Source organism: Anabrus simplex, chromosome 4 (genome assembly GCF_040414725.1).
Source record: "Anabrus simplex isolate iqAnaSimp1 chromosome 4, ASM4041472v1, whole genome shotgun sequence".
NCBI lineage: Eukaryota > Metazoa > Arthropoda > Insecta > Orthoptera > Tettigoniidae > Anabrus > Anabrus simplex.
Window position 1 is genome coordinate 18834589 of NC_090268.1, and position 14078 is coordinate 18848666.

Sequence of the window (14078 nt, forward strand, 5' to 3'; positions counted from 1 at the left end):
AACAGTAATCATCTACTTCTAAGACTTCGGTGCCTAATGTAATATTTCCTACATCAGTCAACTTTTGTTTCACTGCAATCCATTAATTTTGGTTTGGTTTTATTTAATTTCATCTTGTATTGCTTCTCCAAGATTATGTCCATAGCATTTAGCGATTTCTCCACATCTGCTGCAGACTTCACAAACGACAATATCATTGACAAATATCAGACTTTTGATTTCCTCTCCTTGGAATACGATTCCCATTCCAAATTCCTCTTTGATTTTCTTCACTGCCTGTTCTACATAAACATTAAAAAGAAGAGGGGACAAAATGCAGCCTAGCCTCACTCCTATATGAACTACTGCTTCTTTTCATAGCCCTCAGTTCTTATCACCAATTTCAGAGAAGGGTAGATGCACCTATGCCTCACCCTGTACCTATAGCTGACAGCCTAACTTAATTAAGATATTAAAAAATAACAATATCTCCACTCATTCTTTCTTTTTGCATCAGTTTGTAGTTGAAATGTTTCTCTTTAGAAGAAAACATGAGTTGTAGTAATTAAAGTTATGATCTAGATCCGCAAGTTTGGAGGAACCTTAGCATTTTTCATAATGAGGTTAGCACAAGTAAGTAACGTATTATATGGGTTCTGAAAGTTAAATCAATGTTTGATAGTACATATGTTCAGTGAATGTGTATGAATTCCATATGGTGGCTAAAGTGAAAGTTACAAATTGTCACGGGTCAGACAGTGATACACCATACTGGGGCCTAATACCTATACCTGACACTGGTGTCAGCTTAGGGTCAAATCATTACTTTGGTCTATTTCCAATTAGAAACAATCATTGTGTAATAGCTAGATATAGATACGATGGCCATTATCGTTAAGGCATGAAGTCATATTCTATGGTCTGACACCATGGTTGGCCGGTTCGAGTCCCGTTGGTTGAAAAAAATGTCACCATCAGAATGTTGACAGCAGGGTAGGAGAGGTGGTGGTATACAATTTCTAATCACCAGATTGAATGCCAAACGCCTGGATTAAATGCCAAAAGTCTCCACAGTGCTCATATGGAGTGAGGGCACATGACGCTGTTGATGGAGATTCATTCGGTGGATGGCAACATGACACCCTGAGCAGAACCCTTGGTGCTATTCCACAGGAGTAGGGTATGTGCCGACACCAGGTTTCACCTTCTCCCTTCTTACTACCATATATCACGTCATTAATTTCATCCCAATAACTCCTCCAATGAGGTTGACATCAGGAAGGGCATCCAATCGTAAAAACTCGCTACAAAGATTCATCTATCTTCATACCGCCCCTGCAGAGAAACAGGACTAAACGTTGGACATACATTCATACTAACTAGATATATTTCTTTTTATGTGATTCTCCAATAAGGGAATCTGAAGCTGGACCCATGTGTCAGATGTAAGCAGCTGATATAAACCATAACCCAAAGATGTTTATATCTCAAAAATGTTGTCACACCTATCTCTCAGGTAGTGATATAAAATGCACCCTCAACAAAGTAAATTTTTAAAGTACCCACAGTCATCTATGGCTGCTGCATTGTGTGAGGTGAAATGAGGAATGCCAGTAAATATGGCAGCTTCAAAATAGGGGGTACCAAAAACTGTTGTTCTGTATAAGGCTAGGGAGAAATATCCTGCTTACAACGTACAGGCTATGTGTAATGTTTAGACTGTAACTTATAACAATTATTAGTTGATAAAAGGGTAATTTATTTTGCTATATCATACAATATGCCGGCCCCGTGGTGTAGGGGTAGCGTGCCTGTCTCTTACCCGGAGGCCGTGGATTCAGTTTTCGGCCACGTCAGGGATTTTTACCTGGATCTTAGGGCTGGTTTGAAGTCTGCTCAGCCTATGTGATTAGAACTGAGGAGCTATCTGACGGTGAGATAGCGGCCCCTGTCTAGAAAGCCAAGAATAACGGCCAGGAGGATTTGTCATGCTGACCACATGACACCTAGTAATCTGCAGGCCTTCCGGCTGAGCAGCGGTCGATTGGTAGGCCAAGGCCCTTCAGGGCTGTAGTGCCATGGGGTTAGTTTTATATCATACAATATATGCTGTGTCAGCAATAGATGCAAAAAAGTATCAGCCTTAGGAGATGATGAAAAATGAAGTTTCAGCCATAGGTACGAAAACACACATTTTAAAAATTAATTTTAAGGAATAATTATTGATAACAAGAATATTTTCTTTTTATGCATCTAGTTGGGCACAAAGAGATCTATCTGATGGTAGGCCCTACATAAAAATAATGTGTGACTTGCTTAGAAAAATCTTCTCCCTGGATTATTGAAAATATATATACATATATTGAAGTGTCAATTACTGGTGCATCTACCAAGGAACAATAACTTAGTATCACAACAGCTAAGCATTTTCAAGTAATGAACAATAACTAACTATCACAACAGTCCTTCTGTTAAAGCACTTTCAAATAATGAACTGCTGGTATAACCTAGTATCACCTCAATGGACAATAATCTCACCAGTTACATTGTACTACAGGGTCTTACACTCAAAGTGGGGCCGGTCGGCGCAGTGCAGGGGGTGGATGGGCGAGCTGAAGTTCAGACGAGCACATGGCAACTCGCTAAGCTTGGGGGTGGGAGAGCGCCTGTATGAATCGCATGTAAATAACAGCACACATTATAATGCAGAATCAAAGTAAAATCATTTTTCACCTTATCACAGAAGATGTTAAAAATGCCCTCCACCTGCATCTGCACATTTCTGGCTTCAGCTCGCCCATCTACCCGGTGTGCTGCGCCGACCAACTGGCCGGCCCTACTTTGAGTGAAAGAACCTGTACTAAATAATGGACAATAACCTCAAAAGTACTATTGTACATTTTTTCTAGTAAGTAATAAACAATAACATACTATTACCTCAACAGTCCATGAATTACATTACACCAGTAAATAAACCTACTATCGCAACAGCTTATCAGTTACAGCAATTACAAGTACTGGTAATGCAAAATAACATAATATGACAGCAGTTCTTCAGTTACACCACTTTCAGATAATGAATTACCAGTTCAACCTAGTTACCACCTCACAGTCCTCAACTTACATTGCACTAGTAAATAATGAACTGGCTACTATCACAACACACATTATTTCTGTCCCCAATTTTGACAGCTCCTTTTCCTTCTTTACTTCACTACTCAAAACTATTGTCTTGCTAATCTCTACATTGATATGTACTTCTTAAAACAAAAAACACCATCACTGTGTACGTTGATCCTCAAATCTGACTTGTTCAATTTTTCTATTTAGTACATTAAGCTGTTTCTGTACCTCCTCCTCACCTTCTCCTCAGTCCGGCTCCATGGCTAAATGGTTAGCGTGCTGGCCTTTGGTCACAGGGGTCCCAGGTTCGATTCCCGGCAGGGTCGGGAATTTTAACCTTGATTGGTTAATTTCTCTGCCACGGGGGCTGGGTGTGTGTGTAGTCTTCATCATCATTTCATCCTCATCACGACGCGCAGGTCGCCTACGGGAGTCAAATCAAAAGACCTGCACTAGGCGAGCCGAACATGTCCTCGGACACTCCCGGCACTAAAAGCCATACGCCATTTCATTTCACCTTCTCCTCAGATCACAACTTCATCCGCAAACATTATTTCCCTTCCATAATCTTCACTTGCTGCCTTTATGATGTCATCTCTCACCATAATTAATGGGAAATGTGACAACACAGTCTCTTCTTTTTGTCCATTGTCAATTCCAAGCCATTCTGTTCTACCCACTGCTGTCTATCATATATTGCTTTTATCATCGTTTCCTGCCAAAACCACAGCACTTATGCTTCTTATCAGCAAATATATAGTTTCTTCATGTGGTTGGTATTTATATTTAGTTAATCTGAATTTGTGGACAGTGGTTATTTTCTCTCATTTCATGCCTACTGTACTAGTGAATTTTGGGCTGTGCCGTAGCTGTTAGGGCCCTTTAAACAACAAACATCATCATCATCAAACTAATGAATTTTGTGTATTTCATTTCGTGAGCCCAGCTATAGTGTATATTTAGTTACGTGCCGCATGTTTATTTAGTTTTTCTTCACTGTAAGTAGGCCTACTTACATAGCGTTATAATGAGCAACGTTAAGCAATACTCGTGTTCTGAATGTGGTAAAAGCGATGAGTATAATAAACATCTTAGGAAACATGTTTCTAAAGCCCATCCAGAAAAATTAGATGAAATTGCACCTTGTTTAAAGGACAAGACATCTCTTCCGCACCAGTGTAAATTTTGTGATAAACAATTCACACACAGTTATAATTTAAAACGCCACGAGCGTCAGTGCCACACAAACTCAAATGGAGGACCTGAGACAGAGGATAAACAATTTCCTTCTTTCTCAAGCTTCCTAGATTGGAAACAGCACATTGAAAGCCAAACATGTTCACAGTATGTAAAGAAAAGGGGTTCTTACACTGCAACAGATAACACAAAGAGACATTACTATGTGTGTCATCGATCAGGCTTTTTTGTGTTTGAAAGTAAAGCCATCAGGCACCTGAAGCTTCAGGGAAGCAACAAAGTTGATGTGATCTGTCCAGCAAGTATTCGACTAATTGAACATGAAAATGGAATGTGTGAAGTAAAATATGTTCCCACTCACAGAGGTCATCAAAATGATCAAAGCCATCTTGCCCTCACAGATGTAGAGAGGAAAACATTAGCAACAGATATTGCCAACCAGATTCCCTTTCAAGCTATTCTGGAAAAAATTCGTGAATCTGTAACAGACTCAAAGCTTGAAAGAATTCATTTAATCACAAAACAGGATTTGTATAATATTGAGGGTAGTTTTAACTTGAGTTCTAAATCTGTCAGACATCAGGAGGATGGTACAAGTGTTGAGGCCTGGGTCAATGAAGTAAATTCAGGTGACAGTCCCTGTGTATTATTCTATAAACCTCAGGGGACCACCAGTGAAAAGCATCCAAACCTCAGAAGTGATGACTTTGTTTTAATTATTATGAACAGTGGCTCAGAGTGAAATATTAAAGAAATATGGTAGTGACTGTATATGCACTGATGGAACACATGGGCTTAATAGCTACGGGTTTGAGTTAATAACGCTTTTAGTTCTGGATAACTTGAGACAGGGCTTTCCTTGTGCATTTCTGATTTCCAATAGAAGTGACCAGGAAATATTGTCTCTATTTTTCACCTACATTAAGAATGAGGTTGGTTGTGTATCCCCAAAGGTCTTCATGTCCGATTTGGCAGAAGCCTTCTACAATGCTTGGAATGCAGTCATGGGACCTGCAACCATGAGATTATTCTGCTCATAGCATGTTGACAGAGCATGGAGGAAGAATATTCAGACCAAAGTAAATGGGAAGGAAAAACAAGGAAATGTTTATAAAATTCTGCGAACAATAATGCAAGAGACAGATTCAGTTGCTTTTGAAAGAATGCTTCCTGCCGTAATAAGTAATTTAACAGATGATCCTGACACCCACGAGTTTGCTGTATACTTCCAAAATAACTACACAAGAAATGGAAGATAGGAAAAACTAGAAAGGTTCCACCTTTTCAATACAAAAATGTTATAGGTTTATTTATAACATGTATTTGCACTTGGGACTAGTTTCGACGCTGTGTTGGCGTCATCATCAGCCAAAAAATGGGAAAATAGGCCAGTGTGTAGGCATTCATATTACACAAGGTGTTAAATTAAACAATACAAATCTTGCAAGGAGATAAAAACATGGATGAATATAGAAACAAATGAATCGTTGAGAAAGCAAAAGTTATACATGTTAAAAAATAACCTTAACCACACATCTTGCAGTGCGAAAATATTCTTCTTGAATGATTCCTGAGTATAAAACACACGCGCACACATTTCTGAAGAGCCAGCAGGCAGGACAAAGTAAAGTGAAACCTTAAGAGATCTTCTGAGAAGAGTTCATCATTTTTCTATGTTCCGATTAAATAATGAAGTCTCCCTTGAGTTCCTGATAAACATACACAACAGGAAATTCTCCTTCACTCTCAACAATAGCTATAAAGACCAACGGTAAATTTCATTTTTCAAAGACGTGACAGCATGATCTTGAACGTGATGTAACTCCTTTCATTTAACCCATTTTTTACACTAGGTGTTACATTAAATAATATATCTCATGAGGAGATAAAAACAAGGACAAATGTAGAAACACATGCACCGTTGAGAGAGCAAAAGTTGTACATATTAAAAATAAGCTTAAACACATAACTTGCAGTGCGAAAATATTTGAATTTGAAAGATTCTTGAATAAAAGACGCACGCGCACACACTTCTAAAGAGCCAGCAGGCAGGAAAAAGTAAGGTGAAACCTTAAGAGTTCTTCTGAGAAGAGTTCATCATACATTCAATGTTCCGACTAACTAATGAAGTCTCGTTTGAGTTCCTGATAAGCATACACAACAGGAAATTAAACAATAAACATTTTACAAGGAGATAAAAACAGGGAAAGTTATACATATTAAAAATAGTCTTAACCACACGTCTTGTAGTGTGAAAATATTCGTCTTGAATGATTCCTGAATACAAAACACACGCGCATACAATTCCGAAGAGCCAGCAGGCAGGAAAAAGTAAAGTGAAACCTTAAGAGTTCTTCTGAGAAGAGTTCATCATTTTTTCTATGTTCCGACTAGCTAATGACGTCTCCCTTGAGTTCCTGATAAACATATACAACAGGAAATTCTCCTTCACTTTCAACAATAGCTATGAAGACCAACGGTAAATTTCATTTTAAATATTGTGCAGAGACGTGACAGCATGATTATGAACATGATATAACTCCTTCATTTAACCCAATTTTTACACAAGGTGTTACATTAAACAATACACATCTTACGAGGAGATGAAAACAGGGCCGAATGTGGAAACAAATGCATCGTTATGCATATTAAAAATGAGCTTAACCACACAACTTGCAGTGCGAAAATATTTGCCTTGAATGATACCTGAATATAAAAACGCACGCGCACACATTTCTAAAGAGCCAGCAGGCAGGAAAGAGTAAGGTGAAACCTTAAGAGTTCTTCTGAGAAGAGTTGTATTTTAAATACTGTGTAGAGATGTGAAAGGATGATCTTGAACATGATATAACTTCTTCATTTAACCACCTATGAAAGTCTCTCTCTATATTACATAGCTTCAATAACAACCATTCTGTAGATGCACAAAATAATCTTGTAATCTTCACAGGTCCGGTATTCAGCTCGACAGGAATATAAAATTGGTATTCAGGAATACGTTTTTGAGAGTTTGGAGGTTGACTGTGCCAGTATTTGTGGTGTATTGTTGCAGCTAGTCGGAACATAGAAAAAATGATGAACTCTTCTCAGAAGAACTCTTAAGGTTTCACTTTACTTTTTCCTGCCTGCTGGCTCTTCGGAATTGTATGCGCGTGTGTTTTGTATTCAGGAATCATTCAAGACGAATATTTTCACACTACAAGACGTGTGGTTAAGACTATTTTTAATATGTATAACTTTCCCTGTTTTTATCTCCTTGTAAGATGTTTATTGTTTAATTTCCTGTTGTGTATGCTTATCAGGAACTCAAACGAGACTTCATTAGTTAGTCGGAACATTGAATGTATGATGAACTCTTCTCAGAAGAACTCTTAAGGTTTCACCTTACTTTTTCCTGCCTGCTGGCTCTTTAGAAGTGTGTGCGCGTGCGTCTTTTATTCAAGAATCTTTCAAATTCAAATATTTTTGCACTGCAAGTTATGTGTTTAAGCTTATTTTTAATATGTACAACTTTTGCTCTCTCAACGGTGCATGTGTTTCTACATTTGTCCTTGTTTTTATCTCCTCATGAGATATATTATTTAATGTAACACCTAGTGTAAAAAATGGGTTAAATGAAAGGAGTTACATCACGTTCAAGATCATGCTGTCACGTCTTTGAAAAATGAAATTTACCGTTGGTCTTTATAGCTATTGTTGAGAGTGAAGGAGAATTTCCTGTTGTGTATGTTTATCAGGAACTCAAGGGAGACTTCATTATTTAATCGGAACATAGAAAAATGATGAACTCTTCTCAGAAGATCTCTTAAGGTTTCACTTTACTTTGTCCTGCCTGCTGGCTCTTCAGAAATGTGTGCGCGTGTGTTTTATACTCAGGAATCATTCAAGAAGAATATTTTCGCACTGCAAGATGTGTGGTTAAGGTTATTTTTTAACATGTATAACTTTTGCTTTCTCAACGATTCATTTGTTTCTATATTCATCCATGTTTTTATCTCCTTGCAAGATTTGTATTGTTTAATTTAACACCTTGTGTAATATGAATGCCTACACACTGGCCTATTTTCCCATTTTTTGGCTGATGATGACGCCAACACAGCGTCGAAACTAGTCCCAAGTGCAAATACATGTTATAAATAAACCTATAACATTTTTGTATTGAAAAGTTGGAACCTTTCTAGTTTTTCCTATCTTCCATTCTCAGTTCAATACGGACCAAAAATGAAACTCTTATGTTTAAATACACAAGAAATGTAAGATCCTGGGCGTATTGTTACCGCCTTAATAGTGGACTTAATACAAATATGCACATTGAGAGGATGCATGGTGCAATTAATTACATATACTTGCATGGGAAAAGCGTGAAGAGATTAGATAAGGCGATATATGCATTAATGTGCTTTGTGAGAGACAAGCTCTTTGATAGGTTAATTGTGCTGAATAAGGGAAAACTGACAAGTAAGATGAAGGACATAAGACGGAGACATAAATGTAGCCTTGAGGTCAACAAAGACTTGATAATGAAAGAAGATACTCATTGGACAGTACCATCATCTTCAGATATTATGCAGGTGTATGTTGTTCAAGAAAATGATATTTCCTGCAACTGCAGTTTAGTATGCGATGACTGCAACACATGCATTCACCAGTATGCATGTACATGTATAGACTCCAGTGTGAAATGGAATATGTGTAAACACATTCATTCCATCTGCCAACTGAAACAGACCCAGGCAAATCAACAAGCAAGAGAAGATGACAGCACTGAACATCCAGTTGTAAATGTTGAAAAAGAACTTAGTGATGAAAAAGCAGAAAAACTGGCCCAAGTAAGGAAGAAAAGACCACCTGAGGAATATCTGCAAAATGAAAAAAAAATATATATATATATATATATATATATATTAGTGGATGGAATTTAAACACCACAAAAAATGGAGGTCTTGGAACTGCACATAGCATCTTTGGAAACAATACAACCCAAAGAGAATGCTTCTAAGAAGAGGAATATTGTACCACAGAAGACATTGTTTTCAACAAAAAAAGAACAATCACCCCCCACAACAAACACTGACTAAGCCCATTTAGCCATTACAATTTTATTCCTTCAGCAACATTAGTGTTGGGAATAAATAGCCTGTATACTATGCATCACAGCTGCAATGTGAGAATGAGTGTGTTTATTTGTGACAAGGGAAGCCACATGTTTTCCACTTGTATTTAGTTTAGTAATGGCAGACTTTAGCAAACCGAAGTTTTGATTGGGATTCTAAACAAATAACATTCTAGAAAATCATTGCTCACATGTTCTGGGGTGTGGTAGTGTCAGAAATGAATTTGCTCTTAATGTACGATAGTAACAAGCTGACTGCATAAATAAAAAAAAAAGTACACATCATTATGTGAACTGAATACTCTTATCATTTTCTGACAGAAGCAAACGATGAAATTTGTCAATGACGACATCACATTTTCTGATCATAGCCTCTTGGTCATGTATATCTTCCATTATATATCACTATTGTTAATGAAATCCTTGAATATTTGCAAGGGGCCTGACATTGCCTGTTTTCATATTTCAATACAAGATTTTCAAACTGTGACCACTTGCCTTATCCAATGCTACCCATAATATCAGAGAGATCTTCAACAAGCATAATACAGCCATCACTGTACAACTGTACAATTCCACAGTTAAATCGATATTCACAGTAATACATACTTCAACAGTAGGAAACTTACCACTGTCCAACTGATAACACACAACCACATTTGCCAAAGTACCATATTTCTGGCTCACTAAATAGTCTCATTTCAAACTTTAGTGAAAGCAATTCAAAGTTCCCAATTATGTCTTCTTGCTGTCATTGGCGTTCTTCCATTTCTTATTCCAGAAATAAATTTTCTCAATGAGCTCAGAATCTTGGCTGGTAAGCAGAATAGATATTTACAAATACTGCAGACTGTTTGGAAACAAAGTTGGGACTGCACCAGGAAGCAATACAGCTCTATTTTGAGGATAAGTCTACTGCAAGCCATCACTGTCTTTATAAGTTCCACATTCAACACAAGTGAGGATTCAAAATTCCTTCCACAAACTGCAGCTCTTTTCCCTTGGGATACATTCTTAGCCATACAAATTTTGAACTGATGCCACTGCTAGGAAACTTGAAAATTGACCATCGGGTTCATAATTACCTTTCCAGTGTGGGGCACATTTGCCAAACATTTTTGGTGGGATTACTAATAATTGAAATGTTCAAAATTGGGTTATTTCACCTTTCTTCAAAACCAGAAGAGTTTGACTTTCTGTACTCAACAGCAGAATGGAATGGTAACTTTTCTGAAGCATTACATCTCCTGCAGGATGCCTAAGACCTCTAAAATCTTAGGGAAAGTTTCAACCTAAAATGAAAAAAAATTATGCATTGGTACAAAATTAGAGTTTTTGTAACAGTAACAGGTATTCTGGATTCATACTTCCATTTACACAAATACAGTACAAATATACCTTACCTAATAGATCTGAACAGCTATGGCAACAGGACAACACATAATTTTATTTGTCTTTCTCTCAAATTTTTAAAAGTATCCGCCAGTACAACATCTTCCAAACACTTTACTGCCTTGACCTGTAAATTAAGAAAGCTGTGTTATTAGTTATACTATTCACATTTCATTTCATATCATAATTACTCAGTTGCAAACTGGGTAAACAAGCATATAACTACTCGCCTTACCAATATAATAAAAACTGATGTTCATTAAAATAACATACATTACACCATCATAGACAGTTATGCCTTTCAGCATTCAGTCTGTTAGCCTCTCTGAATTAAGTACACCCCCTTTTAAAATATTCAGTATTATATACAAATATAGGTCTATAGCATGCAATTAACACAGCCTTCCAACTCCTATTATTATTATTATTTTAGATTTCTGAAAAATAAATTGTATTCAATGCTTACCTTCTTTTACAGCAGGATAGTCCTATGAGATATAATGCTGATAGCTTGCTTCACTTTACTTTATTGTTAACATGTAAATCAAACAAAGGAAATACACATAAAAGTGAAAGCACCAAATAAGAGTATATGTAAAAATTATTATGAAACTCTATTTAGAAGCTTCTCTTGTCACAAAATAAACACACTCTTTATCACTATTAATGGTTGTATGTACATGACCAGCCCATTCACTCCCAAACCTAATTTTGTTGAAGGAGTGAAATGGTAATGCTTTCAACTGTATCTTCGGGTTTAGTCAGCGTTTGTTGTGGTGGTGATCTCTTCTTTTTTGTTGAAAACAATCTCCTCTGTGGCACAATATTTCTCTTCTGAGAATCAGTCTCTTGGGGGAAGGGTGCATGCCTCTCCTGAGTGCGTACTGCATTAATTGTTGCTTCCAAAGATACTGTGTGCCGTTTCAAGACCTCCATTTCATGAGGGGTTGAAATTCCATCCACTACAGCCATGAGCCTCTGCTTTGATTTATCTTTCTCATTTTGCAGATATTCTTCAGGTGGTCTTTTCCTGCTTACTTGAGCCAGTATTTCTGCTTTCTCGTCAAAAACAAGTTCTCTTTCAACATTTAGAACTGGATGTTCAGTGCTGTCATCTTCTCTTGCTTTTTGATTTGCCTGGGTCTGTTTCAGTTGGCAAATGGAATGAATGTGTTTACACATATTCCATTTCACACTGGAGTCTATACACGTACATGCATACTGGTGAATGCATGTGTTGCAGTCATCACATACTAAACTGCAGTTGCAGGAAATATCATTTTCTTGAACAACATACACCTGCATAATATCTGAAGATGATGGTACTGTCCAATGAGTATCTTCTTTCATTATCAAGTCTTTGTTGACCTCAAGGCTACATTTATGTCTCCGTCTTATGTCCTTCATCTTACTTGTCAGTTTTCCCTTATTCAGCACAATTAACCTATCAAAGAGCTTGTCTCTCACAAAGCACATTAATGCATATATCGCCTTATCTAATCTCTTCACACTTTTCCCATGCAAGTATATGTACTTAATTGCACCATGCATCCTCTCAATGTGCATATTTGTATTAAGTCCACTATTAAGGCGGTAACAATACGCCCAGGATCTTACATTTCTTGTGTAGTTATTTTGGAAGTATACAGCAAACTCGTGGGTGTCAGGATCATCTGTTAAATTACTTATTACGGCAGGAAGCATTCTTTCAAAAGCAACTGAATCTGTCTCTTGCATTATTGTTCGCAGAATTTTATAAACATTTCCTTGTTTTTCCTTCCCATTTACTTTGGTCTGAATATTCTTCCTCCATGCTCTGTCAACATGCCATGAGCAGAATAATCTCATGGTTGCAGGTCCCATGACTGCATTCCAAGCATTGTAGAAGGCTTCTGCCAAATCGGACATGAAGACCTTTGGGGATACACAACCAACCTCATTCTTAATGTAGGTGAAAAATAGAGACAATATTTCCTGGTCACTTCTATTGGAAATCAGAAATGCGCAAGAAAAGCCCTGTCTCAAGTCATCCAGAACTAAAAGCGTTATTAACTCAAACCCGTAGCTATTAAGCCCATGTGTTCCATCAGTGCATATACAGTCACTACCATATTTCTTTAATATTTCACTCTGAGCACTGTTCATAATAATTAAAACAAAGTCATCACTTCTGAGGTTTGGATGCTTTTCACTGGTGGTCCCCTGAGGTTTATAGAATAATACACAGGGACTGTCACCTGAATTTACTTCATTGACCCAGGCCTCAACACTTGTACCATCCTCCTGATGTCTGACAGATTTAGAGCTCAAGTTAAAACTACGCTCAATATTATACAAATCCTGTTTTGTGATTAAATGAATTCTTTCAAGCTTTGAGTCTGTTACAGATTCACGAATTTTGTCCAGAATAGCTTGAAAGGGAATCTGGTTGGCAATATCTGTTGCTAATGTTTTCCTCTCTACATCTGTGAGGGCAAGATGGCTTAGATCATTTTGATGACCTCTGTGAGTGGGAACATATTTTACTTCACACATTCCATTTTCGTGTTCAGTTAGTCGAATACTTGCTGGACAGATCTCGTCAACTTTGTTGCTTCCCTGAAGCTTCAGGTGCCTGATGCCTTTACTATCAGACACAAAAAAGCCTGATTGATGACACACATAGTAATGTCTCTTTGTGTTATCTGTTGCAGTGTAAGAACCCCTTTTCTTTACATACTGTGAACATGTTTGTCTTTCAATGTGCTGTTTCCAATCTAGGAAGCTTGAGAAAGAAGGAAATTGTTTATCCTCTGTCTCAGGTCCTCCAATTAAGTTTGTGTGGCACTGACGCTCGTGGCGTTTTAAATTATAACTGTGCGTGAATTGTTTATCACAAAATTTACACTGGTGCGGAAGAGATGTCTCGCCCTTTAAACAAGGCGCAATTTCATCTAGTTTCTCTGGATGGGCTTTAGAAACATGTTTCCTAAGATTTTTATTATACTCATAGCTTTTACCACATTCAGAACACGAGTATTGCTTAACGTTGCTCATTATAACGCTATGTAAGTAGGCCTACCTAAACTGAATAAAAACTACACACGCGGCACGTAACTAAATACACACTATAGCTGGGCACACCAAACGAAATACACTAATCACACAGGTACAGTAGCGAACACTATGCACAAGTAGATATTCGAAAATATACACACGTAATTTTCTTCTCAAACCACTCGTACAAAAAACACACTTTCCCGCTGTCAACACGAAATCGTCACTGCCCGGTTCT

At 37.5% G+C, this 14078-nt stretch overlaps 1 protein-coding gene across 1 annotated transcript; it reads right to left on the reverse strand.

The window, feature by feature from the left end:
• Window positions 1-11509: 11509 nt before the first annotated feature.
• LOC136865902 (uncharacterized) lies at window positions 11510-13456 on the reverse strand (the record flags this gene model as incomplete). The annotated part of the gene is made up of 2 exons (XM_067142452.2): window positions 11510-12114; window positions 12217-13456. Coding segments are annotated over 2 exons (1845 nt in total), but the record flags the coding sequence as incomplete, so codon positions are not given.
• Between the last annotated feature and the right edge of the window lie 622 nt (window positions 13457-14078).